The sequence below is a fragment of the Heterodontus francisci genome, unplaced genomic scaffold (assembly GCF_036365525.1).
Source record: "Heterodontus francisci isolate sHetFra1 unplaced genomic scaffold, sHetFra1.hap1 HAP1_SCAFFOLD_500, whole genome shotgun sequence".
Taxonomy (NCBI): Eukaryota; Metazoa; Chordata; class Chondrichthyes; order Heterodontiformes; family Heterodontidae; genus Heterodontus; species Heterodontus francisci.
This window is the reverse complement of record NW_027142279.1, coordinates 458,678-486,123: the sequence shown is the minus strand read 5'-3', so window position 1 is coordinate 486,123 and position 27,446 is coordinate 458,678. Positions and strand designations below refer to the sequence as shown.

Sequence of the window (27,446 nt, the reverse complement as noted above, 5' to 3'; positions counted from 1 at the left end):
ACTCAGACGAAGCTGATAATCCCTCGAATCTAGAACATTAAGGTCTGATATAATGGAGGTGTTTTGAGGTGTTGGATAGATAGAAAGAGAAACTGCTTCCTCAGGTTGGGGGGAGCTCAGAATAGTTTAAATTATTGCCTTTCAGGGATGATATCAGGAAGCACTTCTTCACACAAAGGGTAGTGGAAATGATGGATTCCACCCCCACCCCATAAAAAACAATCTGCTGAGACTGGGGATCAATTTATAAATTCAAATCCAAGATTGATAGAGTATTGCGTATCGAAGATTACAGAACCAAGGCGGGAGTTAAGATTCAGATCAACCCTCATCTGATTGAATGGTGGAACAGGCTCGAAGGGCTGAATGGCCACCTCCTGTCCCCATGTTCCTACGACCTTTACGGTCATTGACATAATAGGAACTTCAATGGAACAGACTTAACAATCTAGGGGGATTGAGGGGGATTTTGTGACAGCCCCATATCAGTGTGCTCCAATAGCGAAGCATATTTCGGAGATGGGACCAAACTGGTTGTTTTAGGTGAGTGAATGCATTCCTAATACTGGAAAAGTTGATTCAATTTGGGAATTCACGTGGGGTGGTCGAAAGAGTGAAAATATAGAAATTTGGTGAATTTCTTTCGTCTGTTCAGGTTACAAGGGGAGATCTACAACTGCCGAATTTGTTTCACTGTAGGGAAGGGGTTTGAGTGGATACAGAAGGGAGGGTCTCTAAAAGAAACAGAACAAACAGCGATGTAGATACAAATAGAATGATTGCACTTGTGAGAGAAGAATATGAGGACACAGAGATAGAACGAAAAATGTCCAATTGCATCGTTTAGTATGCAGTTCTGGTCTGCATATTATCAAAGAAATGATGTAGAGGCTCTGGATAAGGAAAATCAAAACAGATTAACAGCTGTGCTGCCCAAACTGGGAAGTTATAACTATTGGGGAAGGTCGGACAGACTGGAACTCCTTTCTCGAGAGCAGTGAAGTTTGAGGGGTGTCCTGGTAGAGGTCTGTACGATTTTGAAAGGGGTTTCGATAAGGTAGACACACCGAAGTTTTTTCCACTTGTGGGGAGACCAGAACGGGGAGAGCATAAATGTCAGATGGTCAGTAATAAATTCAGTCGGGAATTCAGGAGAAATTTCTTTACCCAGACAGTGGTGCGAATGTGGAACTCACTACCACAAGGAGTGGGTTTAAAAAAGTAGATTGGATAAAAAAAATTGGATTAAATGAAGGGGATGAGAGGAGTCGCAAGTGGAGTGTAAACACTGGTATGGAGCAGATGGGCTGAATGGCCTGTTTGTGTGTTGTAAATTCTCTGCAATTCGAAATATTCCCTCTTGGCCTCGAGCAGCAATGGATGAAACCATTTTGAGACACACTATTTTCAAGTTACTAATCGAACTGGTGAGCTATCCATATCCAGTGGACAATGAGGTGTCAAGGGCCCCATGAGCTTTCCTCATTCACCAGGATAATACCGGAATCAAAAGAATTTAATTTATGACGATGTGTTGTTTAAAGTAGGGTTACAGTAAATTGAGAATTGGAGATTCAGGAGTGATCCAATTGATGTGTTTAAGATAATGATAGGATCTGATATTTCCTCTGGTGTGACGGGTCCAGAACAAGAGAGCAAAACCTTAAACTGATAGCTAGACCATTCAGGAGTGATGTCAAGAAGGACCTGTTTACAAAATGCCCCGTGGAATCCAGAAATCTCTCCCACAGAAAGCTGAGGGAGTCAGTCGAAAATTTCAAATGTGTGGTTGATGATTTTTTGATCGGCAAAGATGCGAAAGGTTATGGAACCAAGAAGGCAGGTCGAAGGCGTTAAGGTACCATTGATTTATAATCTAATTAAATGTCGGAATAAGCACGAAGGGCTGAATGGTCTACTCCTGTTCCCCAGTTGCTATGTTCCTTTGGACAAAATTTCCTTATACTTGTCGGTTCTCCCTTATTATGAGGGGCTCCTTCGGAAAAGGACTCAAAGACAGGTGATGTTTTAATACATGAGTTTATCATTGTGCTCTGGTGACATTTATTATTTCGGAGCTGGGACTAAACTCACTGTTTTAGGTAAGATTATGTTTGCACATGTAGATATTTATATATGTAAACATCTCTTTTCATCTGTAAGTCTTTCTATTTCTTTATCTATCAATGTACCTATCTATTTGTTGGTCTGTGGATCCATCTGTCTGTCTGTTTGTCCATCTACTTATCTATTTGTCTGTCCAGACATCTGTCTACCCATCGTTGTATTTTGGTATTGTTGTTTAGTGCAGTGCGGGCGGGTATACCAACCTGCTACATTTTGGGGACGGGTCCACGTTGACGATTTTGGGTGAGTTCAGTTTCTTTGTTTTCAATGAAGCAAGGGTCACCTGTAAACATCTTGCAAGAAGGATTGAATGAATAATTGTGAGGGACTTAGAGAAAATCTCCTATTGTCAGGACTGCTACGGTGGATAACTGACGAACAGGTCCACATAGAGACGGGGCAGACAGTCTTGGGAATTCTGAGAGCTATAACTGCAAACTGCCTGGTTAGTCCACGAGTTTACATTAACTTACGGTTAGCTTGCGTTAACCAGAGGCCACTATCAAATATTAAGGAATGGCCCAGTGAGTTTATTTTCTTCCAAAAGAGAGTTGGGGAATGTTTTTGTGATGTGAGGTGATGATGTGGGTGCAGGGGGTATTCAACCTATGTATTTTGGAGATGGCACTAAATTAACTGTCCTGGGTAAGTGAGACGATAGTCAAAATACGTCTCTTACTAGCATTGAAAACGTCGACTAGTTTACTCTCTTCAATTTAAAGAAAGGAGAGAGAATGTGAAAACAGGCAAAAGAGTAAGCATTGCATTGAAGAAGCAAGAATGTAAATAGCTAAATGTAGGAGATTGGAGGAGGGCTGGTGAGAGAGGAATTTGCAACCAGAGATCATGGCTGATCTGATGTTGGCCTCGATCCCTCTTTCCTACCTGTTCTCCATAATCCTTGGCTCCGCTCTCTATCTCAGTCTTGAATGCATTCACGGACTCAGTCTCCACAGGGCTGTGGAGGAGGGAATTCCAAAGATTCACGACTCCCTGATAGAAGAAATTCCTCCTCCACTCCGTCCTAAATGAGCGACCCCTCATTCTGAAACTGCGCCCTTTAATTCTACATGGGAACATTCTCTCAGCCTTTACCCTGTCAAGCGCCCTCAGAATCTTAGAATTTCCCAGAAGATCATCTCCCATTCTTCTTAACTCCAGATGGAGAGAAAACAGCAGACAGAACTGGAGGGAGATGGGAAATTGGATTTAAAACAATAAAAAAGAGACAGAGACGAGGAGATCAATTGCAGCAGAATGTAAGATAAAGAGCAATAGGGTGGAATAATGAAATAACACAATACAAAATGTTCCAACTATGTTCATTAACTATTGTGTATCGAGTTGAAGAAACGCAAGTTCTGTTACAACAGTATAACATTGCGTCAGGCAACGATGGTTATACTTTTGGGGGCAGTTCAAAACTCATGGTTTCAGGTAAGTGATATAGAATCGAATTAGCTCTTCAAAGGAAAGTGGAATCAGAGGGATGTCTGGTTGAAATTTAAAATTATTCAAACCTAGTTGCGGATCTGAGGACCTTATATATAAACATACACCTTGTATTCGTGTTCAGACTCCATGCATTACTTCCGAGCCCCATATGGAATATTTCCTGAAACAAACTAGAGACGTATTGTGCATGTGGAAATCGACATGTGATAAGTACCTTGGATATCAGAGGTTGAACGGCCTAATCCAGTCCCTAATGTGGCTAAATCGGCGTGATGCGAGTTGATGATAGGAGTGAGGTACAGGGACAAATACCTGCCGATCAATAGATTTAGAATAAAGAGTTTAGGAAGCTGGAAAGCACCTTCGTTGATGAAGGATTGACGAGGAGTTGAGCAAGGGAGTTAAGCTGAACCTCGATGAATCGTTGGTTGGGTCCCAGCTGGAGAATTGTGAGTGTCACATGTTAGGATGGATGTCAAGGCCTTCGAGCGGTTGCACGAATGATTTATACGACTGGTTCCAGTGATGAGGGGCTTCAGTTGCGTCTAGAGACTAGAGCAGAGAAAGGTAAGGGGGGATTTGACAGAGGTGTCCAAAGCAATGAAGGCTTTGGACACAGTACGTGCTCAGAAACAATTTCCAATGCTCGTTGGTCAGCAAAGGACACAGAGTTAAGGTAATTGACGAAATAAACAGGGGTGATATGATGAATAAAACAATTATGCGGTGTGTTGTTATCTGGAATGCGCTGCCTGAAAGGGTGTGGAAACAGACTCAATAGTAACTTTCAAAAGGGGGACTGGACAAATACTTGAAGGGGAAATTCTTTCCACTGGTGGATGGGTCAATAAACAAAGGTCAGATATTTAAAATCATTGACAAAAGATCTACAAGGACAATTACTAGATTCCTTTTCACTCAGAGTTGTCAGAATTTGGGACACTCTAACTGAAGCAGAATGCTGACTCTATGTTTAAATAAAAGTTACAGGAATATAGGATCATTGGTACACAGGAGCAGGAGTAGGCCATTCGGCCCCTCGAGTCTGTTCTGCCAATCAATGCGATCATGACTGATCTGTGACCTAACTCCATCTACCCCCATTGCCCCATCATCCCTTAATAGCTGTGGTTAACAACAATCTATCAATTTGAGATTGAAAATTGACAATTGTTCCAGCAGAAGAGCGTTCCAAACTTCTACCATCCTTTATGTGAAAAGATGTTTTCTAATTTCATGCCTGAAAAGTTTTGGCTCTAATTCTTAAACTCTGTCCCGTAGATCTAGACTGCACAACTAATGGAGATCGTTTCTCTCTATCTACATCATGCATTCCCCTTAATATCTTGAAAACTTTGCTCAAACCACCCTTTAACCTTCTCTTTCCCAAAGAATAGGAAATGTGTAATCTTTCCTTGCAATTTAACCCTTGGCGTCCAAGAATCAGTCTGTTTAATCTACACTACACTTGCCCCAAGACCAGCATATCTTTCCTAATGTCTGGTGCCCATAAATGCTCAGAGGAACTCCAGATGTGGTGTAACCAGGGCTCTGTATAGCTGAAACACGACTTCTACCTCATTCTACCTATTAACTATTTTGCTTTACTCGTAACTGCTTTCTGAAATAGCCACGCAGTTGTCAAGGGCAACTAGGGATGGGTAACAAATGCTGGCCTTGTCAGTGACGCCCACATCCCATGAATGAGTTAAAAAAATGGCCTCAACCTCCTCCAGCCCCATACAACCCTCCCTATGTCTGTAACCTCCTCCAGCCTCTACAACACTCCCTATCTCTGTAACCTCCTCCAGCCTCTACAACTCTCCGAGATCTTTGTGATCCTGAAATTCTGGACTGTCCGATTTCCATCGATCCACCATTGAGAGCTGTGCACTTAACCACTCAGCTCTGCACCTTTCTGTCCATCCACCTTGACGATACTAACATACATGTTCTTTTTGCATGTCGGAACCCACTCGAAGGGCTGAACAGTCAATTTACGCTCCTGTGCTGCAGTCAGCCAATATTCCTGTACTTGTATGTTCTCCATTGTTGTGAAAGGCTCTCTTGGGATAGAACCACAGAGAGGTGAGAGGTTTTATTCAGGGAGTTAGCTTTTGCTCTGCTGATATTAATACCTCGGAACCTGATCGAAGATTTAGGCAATATCCCATCTACATAAATGTGCAAATATCCATTGTTCGATCTTTCCACATGTATCTGTGCATCCATCCATGTGTTTAGATATCGATACATTACTTGCTTGAGGCTGTACCTGTCTACCCAACGCTGTGTTTTGGTACTGTTGTTTAGTATAGTGTAGGCGGGAACGCCGAGCCTCTACATTTTGGGGAAGGCTCGACTCTAACAGTTTTGGGTGAGTTAGATGTTTATTCGATTAAGCCAGGATGGCTGGGTTCCTATTGCCTGTGTCATGCAGATGTTCCGTCCATGGATCTCTGCTCCTTTTCTCCAGCAGGAGAGATGAGAATGACAAGGGAAAAAGGTAGGTAAGGCGGTTTCCCATTTCTTTAGTTTGACCAAGACGATAACTGAACCCCTGCTGTTGACATTGCTCTGAATCACACGTGAGCCATCCAGCTAACTGAACTATTCGGTCCCCATCTTGCATGCACAACTTACTTAATAATTATGACGAACTCCAAGTAAAATTGTCCAGTATTGTCAGAGCTGTTTCTGTGGACATCTGACTAACTGGTCCATACATTAATGGAAAGCCAGTATTGGGAATGTTGATAGTTTTAATTGCCAAACACCCCGGTTAGTTTATGAGTTTACTTTGGCCTGTGTCACTCAAAGGCCCATATCAAATATTAATGATAGGGACAATGCAAATTAGCAGGACGCTATTGAGGAATGTTGTGACATGGTGATGTGGGAGCAGGAAGTAACCATCCATCATATTTTGTAGATGCCACGAAGTTAACGTTCCTGGGTGAGTAGAATATTGGTCGAAATATATCAGTGGGCTCAATCAGCACTGAAACTGTTGGGCAGTTTGCTCCCTTCCGTTTGAAGAAAGGGGAGAGAACATGAAATTTGTAAAAATAAACCGTAAGCATTACAGTAAAGAAGCAAAGGTTAAAACAATTAAACATAGAGGAAAGGCGAGGTGGAGAATGGAGGAAGGCTAGGGAGGCAACCATATACAGAGAGACACAGATGGGGAGCAAAATACAGACAAAAATGAACAGGAAAAGTCATTGTTAATTCGTGCTGGGATGCATTTATTGGCCACCCATAATTGCCTTCTGAGTGGTTTGTTAGGCCATGTTTTTATTCTTGTCATGGGATGTGGGCACCGATGGCAAGGCCAACATTTGTTGCCCATCCCTAATTGCCCTTGAACTGAGTGCTTTGCAATTTCAGAGGGCAGTTAACAGTCAACTGCATGCTGCAGGTTTGGAGTCCCATAGAAGATGGTAGATGGGTTTTTATGACAATCGACGACAGTTTCATGGCACCCTGACAGATTTTTATGAATCAGCTGAATTTAAATCCCATCTGAGGCCATTTGAATTCACACAACCAGAACACTAACCCGGGCTGCAGGATTACTAGCCCAGCAACATTATCATTTTGCTGGCGTCACGCCTGCGTTCAATGTGTTTTAGGTATTTCCACAGTGTTGTTAAGGAAGGAGTTCCTTTTTTGACCCATTTTCTCAGAGGGCGGATTATTCATTTTCAAACATTGCTCGAATCCCCCCAGAAATGTGTCATCAAGCCAGTGGTGATACTGAACACGAGCCTCCTCTCCCCACCCCCACCCTACTCCATCTAAACTTCTATTCCTTTCTCCCTGATGTCAGGTGCATGGCGATGGGGGTTGGTGTGCAATGAGATCTGCAGGAATGATAACAGCACCGCACACATCAACACGACACCTGGGAAACTTGCACTAGTTTGGCAAACATGGGTCTCTCTGAGTGATAAGATAAGAGATAGCAGTGTGAACGATTTACTGTCTAGAGTAAGTGGCTTCTGTTTGAGGTCCCGTGGCCGGTATGTCCTGAGGTCCTGCACGTTGTACAAGAGAGAATGCGGATCATGAAGCGGGTAAGGGATGGGGGAGGGGGAAGGGGAGAAGAGGTGCAACAGAGAGATGGAATGGAGAGAGAGAAAGCAAGAGAGAAAGCAAGCAAGAAAAAACCATGAAAGGAAGGAAGGGAGGAAGGACGGAAGGACGGAAGGGAAGGAAGGAAGGAAGGAAGTAGAGGAAAGGAAGGAGGCTTGAGTGGATGAATGGGCCTGTTACTGTGTAAGCAGCTCAAGAGGGGCTGAATGGGCCTCCTCTTCTTCCTGTGTAACAAGGTCTAGAGGGGCTGAATGGCCTCTTGCTGCACCTGTGTAGCAGGCTGAGAAGGGGCGGAATGGCCACCTCCTGTTCCTGCTAACAGTTTTGAGACGGAATGAACGGCCTTTAATTATGGTCCAAAGGACTAAAAAACTTTCAGCAGCTCAATCTAAACTGACTTCACCAAGTGAAGCCCTCGGGAGTCTTTGAAGAAGCAGGGCCTTGCAAAATTCGCGTTCTTTTTTGTATGAGTGTCTATCACCGTGGGGACAGGGGGGACACTGTGATAGAATCCAATGCAGCCTCCGTACAAAAACCTCGCTCTACACACCTCAATGATCATGGCTTAACTTCTGCATACCTCGAGGAAGATTAGCAGAAGAGCAGTGGCAACAGAGTAAACGAATAAACATCTCCTCTGGATTATGGCGGGAGCTGGGCACTTTCAATCTTGTAGATGCCTCAGAATGGTCCAGCTTTATAACGTAGAGCATTCCTCTGGAAAAGAGAATAACTGTGTGTTATTTGTGTGAAAACCTGTTACTCTTCAACCCCTGAAACACCACCCCGGTGTACGGGGACCAATATTGATCCCTCAACCAACATCACAATGATCTACTCATTAATCTCACTGCTGTTTGATGGGACTTCCTTGGTACAACATCAGTTGCTCTGTCTCCCTGTGGTGACCACTTCATAAACAAACTGCTTCATTGGCTGTAAGCTGCTTTGTGTGTCCTGATTGTCTTGACCAGTGCTTCCTAAACGCTGAGCAGGTCACTTTTAGCAGACTGTTTTCCACTGGGTTCGTGCAACATGATTTGCTGATGTGCTACAACAGCACCACTCAATTTCGGGACCGGCACCAAACTGACGGTGTTAGGTAAGATAAAGGGGTCTTTTGTTCTCTCTACCTTCATGTCTAGCTGTGTGCATTCCAAGCTTACTGCCCCCCCTCCTCCCCGGACAGTTTAACGAGTTAGGCAGCCGGTTAGATCTGTCTCATGACCGCCGAGAATTGCGCCTAATTTCCCTCCTGCCACAAGCGTCTGTTTGTCACTTTGGCGCGGTGTTTCTCTCCCCTGGACGACACTGGCCCTTCCTTCTGGTTCGCAAAGACCAGTCCAACGGGACACCCGCTTGGTGATGTGTTCCACGGTAAACCGCCCGGCACAGACCCGTTCAGTTGCAAGAGGAACAGTTCCCGGGCCTGTTCATGACTTGGTTTAGACCATTGTGCAGGAAGCATAGCTTACTTCGGCGACGGGACCAAGTTAACAGTTTTCGGTAAGGGACTCTGTTCTTCCTATCAGATCAACATCTAGGTCTATATGCGGTTAAAAAATCGCGGGGAGTAAGTTCAGATATTAGATGCAGAAAGGGGTTAAATCATGAGGACTGGTTACTCAAACTAAGCTGACAGTCCCTTGAATATAGATCATTAAAGGGCTGATATAATCGAGGTGCTTGAGGTGTTGGATAGATAGAGAGAAACTGCTTCTTCAGGTTGGGGGGAGTCCAGAACAATTGAAATTCGAGCCGTTCAGGGGTGATATCAGGAACTCTCCCCGCACCCCCACAACAAAATAAAATACTGTTGAGACTGGTGGTCAATTGATAAGTTCAAATCCAAGATTGTTAGAGTTTTGTTAAACAGAAGTATTGAGGGTTACAGAACCAAGGTGGGATGATGGAGTTAAGATTCAGATCAACACTGATCTAATTGAATGGTGGAACAGGCTAGAAGGGCTGAACGGCCACCTCCTGTCCCCCTGTTCCAACACCCTTTACGGGCCATTGACACAGTCCGAACTTCAATGGAACAGACTGAACAATCTAGACTTGAGGGGGATTTTGCGACAGCCCCATACCATTGTGTAACGTTGGAGAAGCATATTTCGGTGATGGTACCAAACTGGTGGTTTTAGGTGAGTGAATGCCTTCCAAACACTGGAAAAGTTGATTCAATTCGGGAATTCACGTGGGGTGGTTGTGGGAGTGAATATTTAGGAATTCGGTGAATTAACTTCGACTCTTGGGCTTACAAAGGGAGACCTACAACTGCTGAATTCATTTGGAAAGGGGTTTGAGTGGGGACATAAGGGAGGGTCTCTAAAATAAACAGTACAAACAGCAATGCAGCTGCAAATGAGAACAAAACAAGAGGACACAGACACAGAACGAAAACTGTCAGATTCAATTCTTCAGTATGCCGTTATGAACTGCATATGATTAAAAAAGCAGAGGCTCTGGATAGAGCAAAACAAAACATATTTACAAGTGTGCTCCCAAAATTGAGAGGATATAACCACAGGTCAAGAATGAAGAGGCTGGTGGTGTTTTCTCCAGAAAAGAGAAGGCAGAGGGGATAACCTGATCGAGGTCTTTATGATTATGACAGAGGCAAGATGATTCCACTTGTTGAGGAGACCAGAACCAGGGGACCATCAATATAAGACAGTCACTAATAAATCAAATATGGAATTCAGGAGAAGCCTTTTCAACCAGAGAGTGGCGAGAATGTGGAACTCACTACCACAGGGAGTGGGCTGAGGCGAATAGCAGAGATGTATTTAAGAGGGAAGCTGGATAAACATATGGGGGAGAAAGGAATAAAAGGACCTTTTAAAAGGATGTGGTGAGATGAAGAGGGTGTGAGAAGGATCATGTGGAGCATTTAATCGGCTAGGACGTAGTGGGCTGAATGGTCTGGTTCGCTGCTGAATCCTCGATATGATTTGATGTATTCCCCATTATCCTAAAGCGTTTGAATGGATGAGAAGTATCAAAGGGGATTTTTTTGTTTGTGAATGGACACTGGGTGTTGAATGCACATTGAACGGCCTGGGAAACGTGAGCGGAAAGTCCAGGGCCGATTGCGAATGATCTTTCCTCATTTACCAGAATGATGCCGGGATTAAATTATGGGGGCAGGTTGCTTAGAGATGTTGAGCATTGGAGATTAAGGATTGATCCAACTGATGTGTTTAAGATAATGAGAGGATTCGATAGGGTAGATAGAGCTGCAATTTACACGGGTGTCAGAGCCCAGAACAAGGGTGAGGGTGGAGGGGAGCATTAGCTTAACATCAAAGCTTGGCCGTTCAGGGGTGATGCCAGAAAGGACATAACTGAACAAACGGTGGTGGAAATCTGGGCCTCTCTCCCCTATGAAACTGCTGAGGCCACAGGGTCAATTGTCACTTCCCAATCTGAGAATGATAGAGCCTTGTTAGGAAAAGGGTCTGGAACACAAACAGGCTAATGGGGTTACAATACAGATGATTCATGACCTCACTGAATGTCAGAACAAGCTCGACGGGCTGAATGGCCTACTCCAGCTACTGTATTTCTATGTTCCTTTGTGCCAATACTCCTGTAGGTTCTTTCTAGTTGTGAAAGGCTCCTTCAGGACAAGAATCAGAGAGAGGTGAGAGGTTTTGATGCAGGGATTTAGCTTTGTGCTCTTCTGATATTTACTACTTCGGAGCTGGTACCAAGTTAACTGTTTTAGGTACGTTACCGTCTATATAAACATCTATTGTTCCATCATCCATAATGTATCGGTCTGTGTATCCATCTTTATGTTTATCGATCTACGTAGCTACTTTTCTGTCGGTGTATCGGTCTATCCAAAGGTGTGTTTTGGTAATGTTGTTTAGCATAGTGCAGGCGGGAGCGACCAGCCTTTACATTTTGGAGAAGGTTCGGCTCTAACAGTATTGGGTGAGTGAGACCTTCATTCAATGAAGCCAGGGATGCTGGGTTCATCTTGTCTGTGCAGGCTGGTGGTCATCTGATGTACTGGCTCTCTGCTCCTTTTCTCCAGCAGGAGAGAGGAGCATGAATGGGGAGGAGTGTCTATGAGGAGGCTTCCCCTTGCCTTCCCCAGACACGGTGAGAAATGAATCCGTTCTGTAAGCATTTTTCTAACTGGCACGTTCGGCACCTGAGCTATCTGGTCCCCAACTTGTGTGTAGAAGTTAATTAATAATTATGAACAACTCCATGTAAAATCTTCCAGTATTATAAGCACTGTATCTGTGGACATCTAACATATTCACAGATGGATGGATAGACGGTACTGTGAATGTTGCTAGCTTTAATGGTCAAGCCCCCTCTCCCCCACCTCCCCACCCGGTTATTTTATGCGTGTACTTTGTTGTATGGTCAGCTCATGTTAGTCAAAGGGCAATATCAAATATTAATGAGATGGACACTGAAAACTGGCAGGGCGCTATTGAGGAATGTTTTCGTGTTGTCACATGATGATGTGGGTGCAGGAAATACCCAGCTATCATATTTTGGAGACGGCACTAAGTTAACAGTCCTGGGTGAGTGAGATATTTGTTGAAACATATCAGTGGTCTCAGTAAGTATTAAAACTGTCGGCCGGTTTGCTCCCGTCAGTTTGAAGAAAGGGGAGAGAACGTAAACTTTAGAAAAAAACAAAGAGTAACGAAGCAACAGTTAAAACAAATAAACATAGGGGAATGGCCAGGTGGAAATGGAGGAAGGTTAGGGAGGCAAACCATATCTACAGAGAGACAGATTGGGAGCAAAATGCAGGCAAAAGGGGACGGAGAATTAGAGAGAAAAAGTTGGGAGAGGTAGAGACAAAGACAAAAGAAATGACAAAAAGAGGTAAAGAGGGAAAGGGCGGGGTAATAAATGCCACCCAATACAAAATGATGCAACTATGCTTAATTAACCGGCGTGTAGAGAGTTAAAGATTCCCTCGCTTTGTTACAACTGTGTAACAAACCTCATGGTTTTAGGTAACTGATGAACGTGGCGTCAGTGAGAATCATTCCGCACGGTCTGATATGGTATAGTCTGATTGAAATTTACAAGATTAATATATGAAGATAACACTAATCATATTTCCTATTCAGGTGACATCCGTTTCTTAACAATGACCGATTGTGTGTGTGGAAATCAACAAGTGATAGCTATCTGAAAAAGCAGACTCTGAATGGCCTACCACTGCCCCTAATGTTACTCTATCGGTTTAATGCGAGGAGTGAGATAGAGAGAGAGCTAGGTTAAAAAAAGAGACAAGATGTTTGAAATGACCAGTTGATGATTCTGGAACGCACCATCATTGATTAAAGATTCACGAGGAGTTGAGTAAGGAAGTGAGGATTAACATTTACAAATCACTGGTTCGGTCCCAGCTGGAGTATTGTGTTCGGTTCTCGGTACCACACTTTATGAAGGATGTCGAGGCCTTAGATTGGGAGCAGAAATGATTCACCAGAATTGTACCAGAGATGAGGGACCTCAGATAGTTGCAGAGACTGGAGAACCTGGGCTTGTTCTCCTTCAAACAGAGAAGGTTAAAGGGAGATTGAAAAGAGGTGTTCAAATTAATGAAGGTTTTGGATCGAGTTAATAATCAGAAACAGTCTCCATTGGTAGAAGGGTCGGTAACCAGAGGACACAGGTTTTGAGGCAATTAACAAAAAGGACCAGAGGCGGGATGAAGAGACATTCTCCCACAGAGGTAGTTACTGTGATCGGGAAGGCACATCTGAAATGGTGGTGGAAGTTGGTTCAGTCGTGACTTTCAAAATGGGAATTGGATAGATACTCGAAGGGAAATATACTGGACTATGGGAAAACTCTTTCATAAAGTCAGCACAGGACCTTCGGGCCGAATGGTCTCCCCTTCTGCGCTGCATATTTCTATGATTCTATGAGCTTGTTCATTGAGCCACAAATGTAAATTAGGAGATATATAAATTAAGGAGATGTGATCTACAAACGCTTTCGAGGACAGGGTCCAAGTATGATATCGGCAAGACCTGCACCTTGCCTTATGAGGTTTTGTTACAAGGGTCTCTCACTGTGTTCTGGCTATCAATATTACTTCGGTGGCGGCACCAAGTTACTTGTGACAGGTGAGTCCAGGAATGTTAGACCAACTCTGAGAATGCACGTTGTCTGAAATGGTTGGAAAGAGGTTTAAGGCTCCGGGTTCATTGGTGAAAGACATTTTTCCAATGCATTTAAAATATGGTCGCGCCCAAACAGGGACAGAGAGAGAGAGGGGGAGAAAGACTGATTCTTGAACTGTCTTCGTGTTGAAAGAAGGGAAAATTTCTCCCATTTAGCTTACTATGGACAAACAAACAAGAGCTGTATTATTCACTCAAATATTCGGCAACATTTCGGAGACCAGTATAGTTTAGTAACAGGGCTGAAACACTGTGTTCTGGAAGCTCCGAGTATTTCTTTGGCGACGGGACTAAACTGACTGTGTTGGGTGAGTTGGACGCTCTTTGAAAAAAAATGATTGTAGCTCACGCTGTTTCTGAGTTTCAGTTTGCAACTGAAATGCTGCATTGACAAATAACAAAAAAATTTCAGGCAGCATTTCCAATGTGCATAAAAGCCAGAATACATGGAAAATACTAAGATGCACAGGGAAAGACATTTTTGTGATTCGTTCGTGGCATGTGGACCAGAATGTATTGCCCATCCCTAATTGCCCTCTGAGTGGTTTGCTAGCTCATTTTTTTTCATCAGATATGGGCGTCGCTGACAAGGCCAAGATTAGTTGCCCAACCCGAATTGCTCTTGGACTGGATGGTTTGCTGAATCAGAAGGCAGTTGAGAGTCAACTGAAGTCTGAAGTCACTTATGTGACAACAGGCGGGGTTTTCTGACAATTGACGATAGTTTCATGCAGTTAAACCAGACTTTCATTTATCAGTTGAAGATAAATTCCTCGAGCTACCCTCGGGATTTGAACCAGAACATTACTAGCACAGTAACATTATCACTTTGCAACCATCGCCCCTGTACTCAATGGGGTGTAGGTCTTTCCACAGTCCTGTCAGGGAGGGAGTTGTAGATTTGTGAACCGTTTTCTCAGAGGGCAGATTATTTGTTTCCAAAAAATGCTGTCATAATTCTTCCCCCAGAATGAGTGAAATAAAACATCATTATTACATTTAATTATATAGAATTTACAGTGTGTAAGCAAGCCAGTGGTGAAACTGCACACGAGCCTCCTCTCACCCATACTTCATCTAATCTTCTATTCCTTTCTCTCCCATGTCTTTTTCCAACTTACTCCTTGAAAGCATCTCCACAATTCATCTCAACCCATTCCCTGTGGTAGTGCATTCCACATTATTACCACTATCTGAGTAACGAACTTCCCTTTCTATTCCTCACAATGATTTTCTAATTAACATTATAATGCCCTTGACATAAAGAGTCAAATCTCCAGTGCATTCTGTGTGAGGTTTTGCATCAGTGCACCAGCTTCATTGCTCTTCGACCTGTAGTTATACTATTGTCATGTAACATTGTGTACAGGAAATACTCTGTATTACTTCTGTGACGGGACAAAATTGATTGTTTTAGGTGAGCACAGAACTGAAGCTTTTGTTGTTTTCGTTAATGAGGATCCTTGAGATTCTCAGACGAAATTAGATGCTCTAAAATACATCATGTTCTCGGTCACAGAATCACCTCGCCGATTTATATTGGCAGCCGGACCTGCAATATCTTGGTTTAAGTGCTTTCACATTTGTTTTCAACTCAACCCAAGGCCTCTCTGTCTCCCTGTCCCTGTAACGTCCTCCAGCCACTACAAACCTCCCTATCCCTGTAACCGCCTCCAACCTCTATAACTCTCCTTATCCCTGTAACATCCTCCAATCCCGACAAATCTCGCTGTCTCTGTCACCTCCACCAGGCCCTATAACTTACCTTTGGTTCTCCTGTCCAATATCTAGGGTGCATTGCCGCTGTCTTTACATCACACATTAATAGTATGTAAATCTACAATTTGAGTACATCATTTCGAAGACGGTGCATTTTAGCATTTCTAACTAGATGGGAGTTTTAACACTGACAGGCATCACTGCTCAAATAACTACGATTGTACTTTTGGCGATGGGACCAAGTTAGTAGTTTTCGGTAGGTGAACGGTTTCAGCATTGTATTCATTTTACAGGTTAATTACTATTAGGTTGCCTCCAATGGGGAGTGGAGAGGGTTTAGTTAATGATTTGACCCAATGTCCAGCCTGCCTTTAGAAGAAATTCATTTGCTTCTCTTTTAGAGTAACACTATTGTTAAATTGTTCCATTCACTATCCACTGGGATAGTCAAACTTGATAACGCCATTTGTTGGTCTATTGTTATATTATGTAATTGCCCACAACTCTCCATTATTCTAGTTATCAATGGGAATATCGAGAATCTCATTGTAGCTTTTTATGTGAAACTAAAGCCGTACTGGGATGTCTAACCTAGAATATTTTGATGGCAAACCCTTTGAATTCACCTCTCGTGGAGGAATCTATAGTAAAGTACATGATAATAATTGATTGTAACAGATGTCTGGAACTCCCTCCTCCACAAAAAGCTGTTTATCCTGGAGGGCAATTAAACCTTACAAAGCTGAGATGGAAATAACTTTGTTTGGGGAGGTTATCGAGGGATATTGACCTCAGGTTGGTAAATGAGGTGAGGTACAGATCAGCCTTTGAATGAAGGAACGGGATAGAGGGGCTGAATGGCTGCCTCCTGGTGCAATTGGTTGTCTGGAGGGTAATAGTTTTGTAATGGGAGTGTAACACTGTGTTATGGAAACAACGATCCATTATATTTTGGCCAAGGGACCAAGCTCACAGTTTTGAGTATGTAGATGTTAAAGGCATTGCTCGTTTAACTATGGGATAGTCTATTATTATATTCTGTAGCTTCCCGGTACTTTCCAGTTTTCCAATTATCAACCAGCACATCGACAATCTTATTATCCTTTCAAAAATATAGAAAATGGTGTGTGACATTAAACCGACAGAGAAGTGCATTGGGTTGTCTAACGTAGAATGTTATGGTGGAATACCTTCTTGTGATTGGATGAATTGTTTTGGAATTGGGAGACATTCCTTCGGTTCTTTTCTGAGGAGGGTTATTGGGTGGGGTAGAATCCAGGATAGATATGGCTGTAAAGACTGACCCTAATACTTTTGTCAATCCAGACTTTACGGGCTTGCAGCCAAAAATAAGTCAACAATTCTGAGCTGTCTTATGTTGCTGCATAAGACTGTTAACCTCGCATTAATTAATAAAAATGACCTCTTCGATTTTGTTTTAGTAGACTGTACATTGCCTTTATCCGTATAAAATTCAATCCCATTCTTAAACAGAGTTTGTTCAGCTTGTAATGATGAAGGTCGTAAAACTGTGATCTTCTGGAATGAATGCTCACTGTTGATAATGGTACAGCCTTCTAAAAACAGTTGATAGAAATAATTAGACAAATATGCATGTTGGACACAATAATACCACTCGGCCCATCTTACGAGAGTCGGCTGTTGGGAAATGTTCTCCAATTCGCCTCCCTCACCCCTTTTCTTTCTATACAGCCCTGCAATTTTCGCCTTTTTGAACTGTGATCCAATTCTCTTTTGAAGTTCAGTATGGAATCAGTATCTATCACATTTTCAGGTAATGCATTCCATATCATAACAAGTCGTTGTGTAAAGAAATGGCCCCTCAATAAACATCTGGATCTTTTGCCAATTGCTTTAAATTTATGTTCTCTGGTTATGAAATCTCCGGCCAGTGGAAACAGCTTCCCCCTACTGACTCTCACAAAGCCGTTCGTGGCTTTGAAAGCAGCTATTAAATCTCTCCTTCACCTTCTCTGGGAGAACAATCCCAGCTTCTCCAGTCTGTCCACATAACTGAGTACCTCATTTCCAGGACCATTCCAGTAAATCTCTTTCTGCACACTCTCCAAGACCTTGATATCATTCCGAAAGTGTGGTGCCCTGGTTTGGAAACGAGACTCCAGATCAGGCCGAACTGAGGGCCCTGGTAGTTTCACAACTGGCCTGTGAAATTGTATTCAGCTGGGACCTCGATCTCTTACTTTGGCTCTGGGATTAAGCTGACAGTTCCAGGTAGGTAAACAAAAATAGATCTCAATATGCAAATTTAATTCGCTCTAAGTGTTCATTCATTGCTTCGTAAATCTGCCAAAACTCACAAACCTAGACACATACTGGAAAACGTGAATCCCAAGATGCACAATTTTGCAAAGACAAAGTTACCAGACTTCTCTGTGTCTCCCCTCTGGCCACCCCCTTTCATAATCTTTGGCGCCTCTTTCAGGTCACCTCTAAGCCTTCTCTTATCTATCGTAAAGGCCATTCAGTCTTTCCTGATAAGGAAATATATATGAAAACGAGAACTGTGCACAGAGATCCAAGTGTGGTCTAACTGAGGGATATGGAGACCAGAACTGTGCACAGAGCTCCAAGAACGTCTAAGCAAATTTTACCATAATTTCTCTGCTTTCAAATGGAATGGTGGAGAAAAGGTCAGAAAAATCTACACATTGCAATTGGTTGAATGATAATTGTTCAAAGGTGTCAGAGCATTCGATGAAGTATCGTGTAATCATTGGTCCCCAGCAGTTTTAATACTGCTTTGTAACACTGTGTTCTGGAAACAGCACACCTCTCCGCTTTGGCGATGGGACAAGATTAACAGTTCTGGGTATGTAAAACCGAGCGATTTGTCCCCCCAGTGGTCAATGTAAAAGCATTAAGCTTCACTAATGTAAAAGCAGAGAGGCAAGGCTCAACTAGTAGTGATTATTTTAAAAGCTGAACTCAGGAAGGGCCACTGTCGAGTTTATAACAGATGCAAACCCGAGTCAACGATTTTGAAAAGGACTCCAATCAAACATAAGAAGCCACAAAGGACCATTCATCCCTTGAGCATCTTCCACCATTCACTTAAATTATGGCTGAGTTTTATCTTAGCGCCAGTTACCGTCAAACAAAAATTCTTGAATGTAATAAACAAAGACTAGATCTAGTCAAGGTTGTAGAAGATTAGATACTAAATGGCAAACTCACCTAGTCTTCCTTCAAGAAAATAACTAAATTGAGTTCATAAGGAATTGACTTAAATTAACGCTGAAACACTATCTAAAATCAGAATTCAAAGTGAGAGATACGTGGCAATGTCCAAACAGCTTAACAATTTCACTACATGCTTACTTGATATACTAAATAAAAACAGTGAACAAGCTACAGTATTGACAGTCTACGGGAACTGTTAGGCCATCCTAGTTTTCTGATAGGAATGTAGCATTGCGGATGCAACTACTAACTTTCATTTTGGCCACAGTCCCAAATTAACAGTGTTGGGTAAGTTTTAAAAAATGTAACGTTTTGAGTGCGTCAATTAAGTTAGTTGTATATTTACCCATGGCATTACACTCCAGTACAAAACTGCACAGAGCTGCATGGCTGACCCTGCTTCCCAGATTTCCCTCGTTGCCCCACTTATTCCCAAATTATCGTAATAATTATTATATTTAATTCACAATATTTCAGCAAGATATATTCTGAAAACTGGTAGGGTAATGCAGAGAAGATTAAGTGGTGGTGGGGTGATTGATACCAGGGAGAAAAGATTTCAGCTTTGTAGAGAGACTGGAAAAGCAGAATGTTGTTCTCCTTGGAGCAGAGAAGGTTAAAGAAGATTTGCTTGTGTGGTACCAGGGATGAAGGACTTCAATTGTGTGGAGATACTGGAGAAACTGGGGTTGTTCTCCTCAGAGAAGAGAATGTTAATGTGGGAATTAATATCATATTCAAAATGCCCAAAATCATATGGTTTGTAATAGAGTAAATAAGAATAACTCATTTCTGCTGGGAGAAGGGTCGCTAAGCAGATAGAACAGATTTGTGATTGGTAAAAGAAACAAAGAGGGAGATGAGTATTTGTTTTTACACAGCCAGTTGTTGTGATGTGAAATGCACTGCCTGAAAAAAGCTTAAACAATGCATTTGATGCATACTTGAAGGCGAACAAATGTAGGGTTATGGGGAAACAAGAAGAAGCTCTGGGTGTTCGCAGAAGATTGAGCAACCTGCAGGCTTAATTCTAATTGGTATCCCCTGATGCAGGACGACATAGTACTTGTCTGCATATTTAATATTGACTAATATACAATAATAACAGCAAACAAAGCACAGGAGTTCCTTTGCAGGAGATTAGCTAGCATTCCAAAGCAGAGAAGTTAAATGAAACTTATATAGAACTTTGGTTAGATTGTTGCAATTTCAATGTATTTCAATGTATTATCCCCAGCACCAACTCCATCCCTCTAGAGGGGAGAGACACTCTTGTTAGTTTTAGTGTAGGGTTGTAGCATGGTGCTTCAGGATGTGAACAGTATTTTGGAGGGGGCACGAAGCTAAGCGTTTCGGGTGAGTAGCTGACAGTACAAGAGGTCTCAATTAATGATGGATGGACAGAGGTCTGCTGTTGTTATACGGATGCAGTTCTCTAATTGTGGGGAGGGATTTTAGCAGATGAACACAAGGATTCATTTCACGTGTCGGGGACATTTACGCGGGATTAGTGCATTGTTCTGTCAGTGAGGCGGTGGCTCCTTATTTCTGTAACTTCCTCTAGAGCTTTAAGAAACCCTGATGATTTCTCTGTGCTCCATCAATTCTGGCCTCTTGTGCATCCTCCGCTCCCTTGAACCCACCATTGGCGGATGTGCCTTCAGCTGCCTGAGCCCGAAACGCTGGAATTCCCTCCTTATACACCTCTGCTTCTCTCCCTCTCTCCTTCTTTGAGAAGTATCTTAGAACCTACTTCTTTGACAGGTCACCTGTCCCTAATATCTACTTCGATAACTCGGTATCAAGTTGCTGTCTGAGTTGCTCTTATATTGAGATTTTTCACTGCATCAACGGTGCTAGATAAATGCAATTTCTTGTTGTTATTAATCACCAGGGAGGCCTCGCCTGGAGTATTGTGACCAATTCGTGGCTAACACACTTTGGGAAGGATGTCAAGGCCATAGAGAGGGTGCAGAAGATGTTTACTAGAATGGTACCAGACATGGGAAGGTTTCACTTGTGTGTAGAAATGGGAGAAGCTGGGATTGTTCTCCTTAGAGCAGAGAAGGCGAAGGGGAGATCAGTGTTGTTTTATTAAACTTATTCTTACAATAAAGACACATTTGCAAGTAACCAGGAAAAGCAGACAAAATATGAAGGGAAAATTAATTGAAGACAAACAACAGCGTGGTGAATCCCGGAGGGAGGAAGTCCCAATAAAAATACAATTGTTAAGACGAAAATTAAACTTGTGTTCAGCCCCTTTGGAAACAGGCAGATTTTGGACAGCAACGTGCGCAAGGCACTTTCGTGTATTGCAGCAAAGGTACCAAACTAACTAGTTCTAGGTAAAGACGCACCATTGTCAAACTGCATCTGTCAATTGCAGCTCAACTGGTTGAGAAAGAGACCAGTTCTCAAAATACAGCTTGGGTTTAAGTATTTCAGTGAAGTTACACAGTGGTGACACTCTTACCTCCGAGTCAAAAAAAAAAGCAAATTCCACATTCTCACTATTCTCTGGGTGAAGAGGAGTCTCCTGAAATCTCCATTGGTTCAATATTCAGAACAAAAATGTAACAAAATTAGGCATCAGTCATTATGTTAATGATTGTATCATTTTAATATTCATGGCATTCTCACAGAGTCTTGACTGTAAACCCAAACCTGTTCAGGTATTTCTTTCGCAATATTCCGCTCAGAGAGCTTTCGAGTTAAAGAACTGACTGTGGAGTGTAGTCACTGTTGTAATGTAGGGAAAGGTTTCAGCCAAAATGCGCACAGCAAGATCCCACAAGCATCATTGCACTAAATGACCAGATAACCGGAAATGGTGGATGTGAAGTGCTGAATGAGGGATAATTATTGGCTCGGCCACACTCCCCTTATTTTCTTTGAGCCAATACATTGTTTCTCAAACGGTACAATTTTAAATTGGGTGCAGGAACAGAGAAACCAGGGGGATGTATGTTCATAAATCTATGAAGGTGGCAGGGCAGGTTCAAAAGGCTATCAAAAGGCACACTGAATCCTTTTGGCTTTGTAAACAGAGGCACAGAGGGCAAAAGCAAAGCTGTTATCATGAACATTTAGAAAACACTGTTTAGGCCTCAGTAGCAGCATTGTGTTCCATTTTGGTGCCACCCTTTGGAAAACAGGTTAAGTCCCCAGAGAGAATGCAGAGTAGATTGACTGGAATAGTTCCAGGGTTGAGGCACTTCAGAAATCGTGAAGAGATTGAAGAAGCTGGGACTGTTCTCATTAGAGCAGAGAAGGTACAGGGAAAATTTTAATTGAGGTGCTGAAACTCAGGAAGGCTTTCGAGAGAGTTAAAAGGGAGAAACATTTTTTACCAGTGGTAGGAGGTTCTGTAACCAGAAGGACACAGATTTAAGGTCGTTGGCAAGAAAAAGGGGGATGAGGAAATATTTTGTTTAAACAGCGAGTTGTTGTGATTTGGAATGTAATGCCTGACATGGTGCTGAAAGCAGATTCAATAGTAGCTTGACTTCAAAAGTAGCTTTCAAAAGGGAAATAGAGAGAGTTTGAAGGTACATAGTTTACTGGGTTATGTGAGAAGAACAGGGTGGGGAGCAGGATTAATTGGCTAGTTCTACCAAAGAGCTGGAATTCACACAATAGGCCGAATGGTCCCCTCCTTTCATGTGTGCGTTTACGGTAGCACTAATTATTAAATATTACATTTGGGGGAAGAGACAAGAGTAGGATTCGAATCATAATACAGCACGGAGGGGGGCCATTCAGCCCATCGAGTCCATGCCAGCTCTCTGTCTGGCAATCCAATCAGTCCCACTCCCTCGCTCTATCCCTGTGGCCCTGCAAGTTAATTTGCCTCAAGTGTCCATCCAATTTCCTTCTGAAATCATTCATTGTCTCCGCTTCCACCACCCTTGCAGGCAGCGAATTCCAGGTCATTACCACACGTGGCATTAAAATGTCCCTCCTCACACCCCCCTGCATCTGTTGCACAGCACCAGAAATCTGTCTCTCCTGGTCCTTGTACCAACAACTAATGGGTGAAGCTTTTCTTTGTCTACCTTATCTAAATCCGTCATAATCTTGTACGCTGCCATCAAATCTCCCCTCAATCTCCTTTGCTCCAAGCAGAACAATCCCAGCTTCTCCAACCTAACCTTGTAGCTAAAATCCTTCATCCCTGGAACCATTCTGTTAAATATCCTCTGCACCCTCTCAAGGACACTCACTACCTTCCTCAAATGTGGTGGTCAGAACTGGCTGCAAAACTCTAGTTGTGGCCTAACCAGAGCTTTAGAAATGTTCCCCATAACCTCCCTGATAGGAAAGGGCTCTAGATAATGGGACAAGGTGAGTGATAGCCTTTTTATTGAGAACAGGCTGGCCCAGAGTTCAGGACGACACTTTTCAGATAGACAGGAGAACCTCTTTCATAATGAGACAGACTTGTACTTCCCTCAATGACTAAGAGGTTGAGATGATCATTTTCTGCCACTTTGGGTTAAAATGTACAAAAGCAGGTCGAGGTTGCAAACTGATTCTACGTTTTATGACTGATCGGTGTTCGGGAAACAGAGAGGTTTACTCTGGAGTTGGCACAAAATTAACTGCTCTGGCTAGGATTGAAAGGTTGATATTGTTTGGTGGTTTAAAATTCTCAAGACGGGTTTCATACTCATCCATATTCTCTCCATTTACTTTTCCTGCAGGCGAAAACGATACGATTAGGCCTGCCAAAGTTACTGTCTTTGAGCCCTCTCCCGAAGAGATTAGAGAAAAGAAAAAAGCCACTGTGGTCTGCCTCGTCAGCGACTTCTACCCCGACAACATCAAGATCCACTGGCTTGTCGATGGCAAGGAGAAAGATGCCAATGACACGAACATTCACACTGATCTCAATGCCATCCTATCAAAAGAAAATACATCTTACAGCATCAGCAGCCGGCTGAGATTCGACGCCCTAGATTGGGCTCGGTCCAAGAACGTTGAGTGCAGAGTAGATCTCTACACTAACGAATCAGTGCCTACAACAAGCAGTTCAACATTAGCTGTCAAAGCAGGTAGGCACACTAGTGAGACCAATACCATTTTATTTCAGCTTCAAAGAAATCAGAAAGTTGCATTTACATAGCACCTGTGCTCTTATGAAAGTACGAATAAGCAAGTAGATGTATCAGTAAGTCAATAAATAATTAAATAATTCATGAAATAGAACAATGTTGTAGTGTAAAGGGGAAGATATGGTTAAACACTCAATTAAAATGACTCTCAATATATTAGACTACAGTGCAGGACTCAATTGTGATAATCTACATTTACACAGTGATTTCATAAAATATTCTGATGCTGAATGTTTATTGATTTTTCTTTCTTTTCCCAGAAATGTGCGGTATAAGTAAAGGTGAATATCTATCTGCTTCTATCTGTATCTGGTCTCCACACTTTGTAAAGGAGGTGAAGGTCCTTGAGAGGGTGCAGAGGAGATTTACCACAATGGTTCCAGAGATGAGGAATTTTAGCTACAAAGTTACATTGGAGAACCTGGGTTGTTCTCCTTGGAGAAAAGGAGATTGAGGGGCTATTTGACAGAGATGTACAAGATTATGACAGGTTTACAATAGGTAGACAAAGAAAAGTTGTCCCCATGAGTTGCTGGCATAAGGACTGGGGGGGGGGGGTCACAGTTTTCAGGCTTTGGGAAAAAGATGCACTGGGGGGGGGATGTGAGGCAGAAGTGTTTTATGCAGCGAGTGGTAATGACCTGGAAGTCACTGTCTACGAGGGTGGTGGAAATGGAGATAATGAATGATTTCATAAGGAAACTGGGCGGACTGTTGAGGGTAATTAACTTGCAGGGCAATGGAGATGGAAGGGGAGAGCTGGACTGATTGGATTGCTCTGTAGAGATCCTGCATGGACTCGATGGGCCGAATGACCTCTTTCTGTGCTGTAATGACTCCATGACTCAAAAAATATTCACCAATAATTCTGGAATTATTACTGTGTCAGACATTTCATGTATATACTCATTTCAACATTTCCAAGCTGTAGTTTTACAGTTATACATACTATCATGCACAACGAGTTTATGAGAAAACTCCTCTGGGAGGGAAAGGCCGTTGGAATTTCGAGACCAGCCTAGTCGAATGATATAACCTCACGGTCCTCTTGGGTTCACGACGTCAGGGAAATATGTTGCCCTGTGATGAGGGAGAGGGGACGCCTGGGGATGGGAGGGGAGGGAGCTGTGTACACCTGTCTTAAAACTTACAATTCCTTGGGAGTTCATAGTGTGAATCTGGCGTGGAGATAAGAGGGACAGTTCCACTTCCCAGAGGTTAAATTAGTTTAACACATCATCTCAAAGAAGGTTCCTCCAAAGTTGCAGTGCAGCACACACGCTGTCTACTGGCACTGGGAGAGTCAGTCTGGATTATGGGGTTCATGTCTTTGGACTGGGGCATGAACCCACAATCGTACGACTCAGACAGGAGAGCGTTACCCACTCAGCTAGAGCTGATACATACGTGAGCCATAGCTGACACATAAGTTACAGCGGCCCCAATTCAGATCGGCCATATTGCTGAACTCCATTTGTAGTAAGGAATACCCCAGGGCTCCTTGCGTCAAAGGGAGATCAGTTCTGCTTTCGCAGCTCGACCCTGACATTGGGCTCCTTCACTGACACACATTACATTTTCACGCAGTAGCATTTCTTGCCTTGAGAGAACAGAGATTGCAACATTTTCTGTTACATTTATTTTACAGAGGCGAAAATCCAAAGCATGGCAACAGCAAAACTGACATACCTGATCCTCATCTGCAAAAGCATCTTTTATGCAATTTTCATCTCAACAATTGCTTGGAAAACTAAGGTAAGATTAAACTTACTGAAGTCCTTAATCTTGGTATTGTCATGGTGAAACTGGGTAAAGAAGTTTCTCCTGAATTCCAGACTGAAATTACGAGTGACTATCCGATATTCACGAGCCCTAGTTTTGCATTCCTATTGCACGCAGATGGAATACACCAATTCACTTTCCATTCATTCCTGCGCCCACAACACTAACCAACCAATTTAATCCATTTGAACACAATTGTCAATGTTCTGGAATTTCCCTTGGAAAATAATTGAACTTATTGTGATTTTACAAGACTTTATATGCAAGGTTAGGAATGCATGAGCAGGAAAGAGCATGTGCATGGTTCGTCTCGATTATTCATGCACATGATGATCTGCTCAGGACAGTGATGTCGAGTCATTGGAGAGGGTGAAGGGGCGATTTACTTGAACGGTAACAGTGTTGAGGGACCTCAGTGATGTGAGGAGAATACGGAAGTTGGGATTGTTCTCCTTGGATCAGGGAAGGTTAAGGAGAGATTTAATAGAGGTGTGCACAATGATGAATGGTTTGGATAGGACAATGAATGGGGTAACAGCTTCAAAGAGGCAGCAGGATTGCCCAACCAAGGACACAGCTGTAAGGTGATTAGCCAAGGGAGCAGAGGGGCAGGTGAGAAATATATTTTGAGCCAGCGAGTTGTTGTGGTTGAGAATGCACTGGCTGAAAGGGCGGTGGAAGCTGATTCAGTAGTAACTTTCAAGAGGGAATTGGATGAATACTTGTTTGAGGGGGTGGAGGTAGTGGGGGAGGGAATAGTCTCAGGGCTATAGGGGAAAGAACTGTGAAATGGGACTAATTGGACAGCTCTTTCAAAATGCCAGTATAGGCACGCGGGACGAATGGCCTCCTTCTGTTCTGCATCAGTCCATAATTCCATGACGATAATAACGCCCTCTTTTTTTTATCATATACCAGACGTCTTACAGCAAAAGGTTTGACTGATCGTCGCAAATTAATGAACTCAAAAGATGGATAAGCAGCAGAACACACGAGGGAGCAAGGGGAGAGAAAATACGATTATTGTGAATATCTCGGGGGTGAATTTCGTCTAAAACACTCCCGCTGTCCTCGCGTAACTTTGGCGGACAACCCTAAATACCCATCACCACTGCGGGAAACGAACAGAGGAAATTTTAAGCCCCAGTCTGTCTTTTCCACTAGAATAAGTCCTTTCATGTTCTCGTCAATGTATTAAATTCCTGTTTTCTAAGTAGGTGAAGCTTTGAGAAACGTGCAAACTTTTTTTCCAGTTTATTTTGTCTGTTTATTAATTGTTAGTCTGTGTTGTTTGAAACGTTATAAAGAAACATACAACCTTACAGGACGAAAGGAGGCCACTTGGCCCATCGTGCAAGTGCTAGCTCTTTGAAAAAGCCAGTTGTTAATGCCGAGGCGATCAATTCCAGCTTTGCTGATCTCTCCATGAAACTTAAGTCCCTCATTCCGTGCAATTCTCGTAAAGCTGTGTATAATATTAAGCAGTAGTAAACAAATTGTAACTTCAAGTTCTGTTTAGTGCAACTATCAATGTCTTTTTTCCCTTTTCTGTTAATGCAATAATGTTATTACTATTTGTATCAGACACCTCATCGTTTGCAGATGGAAAATGCGCTCATAATTGTCCATTATTTGTCGTGGGGTTCTCAGTGGATCCAGTATCGACAGCTCGCTTGTGATCTTCTATATTTTTTTTCTTTTCTTGTTCACTGGTTAAGAAATAAATAGAATATTTCGACAAAGAAAA

The 27,446-nt window shown here is 42.7% G+C and overlaps 1 gene segment (V, D, J or C); it reads left to right on the top strand.

The window, feature by feature from the left end:
• Positions 1-2,022: 2,022 nt before the first annotated feature.
• On the top strand, positions 2,023-27,446 carry LOC137366908 (T cell receptor beta chain MC.7.G5-like). The segment is given in 5 exon segments: positions 2,023-2,102; positions 23,507-23,857; positions 24,178-24,198; positions 25,566-25,672; positions 26,618-27,446. Coding segments are annotated over 5 exon segments (573 nt in total).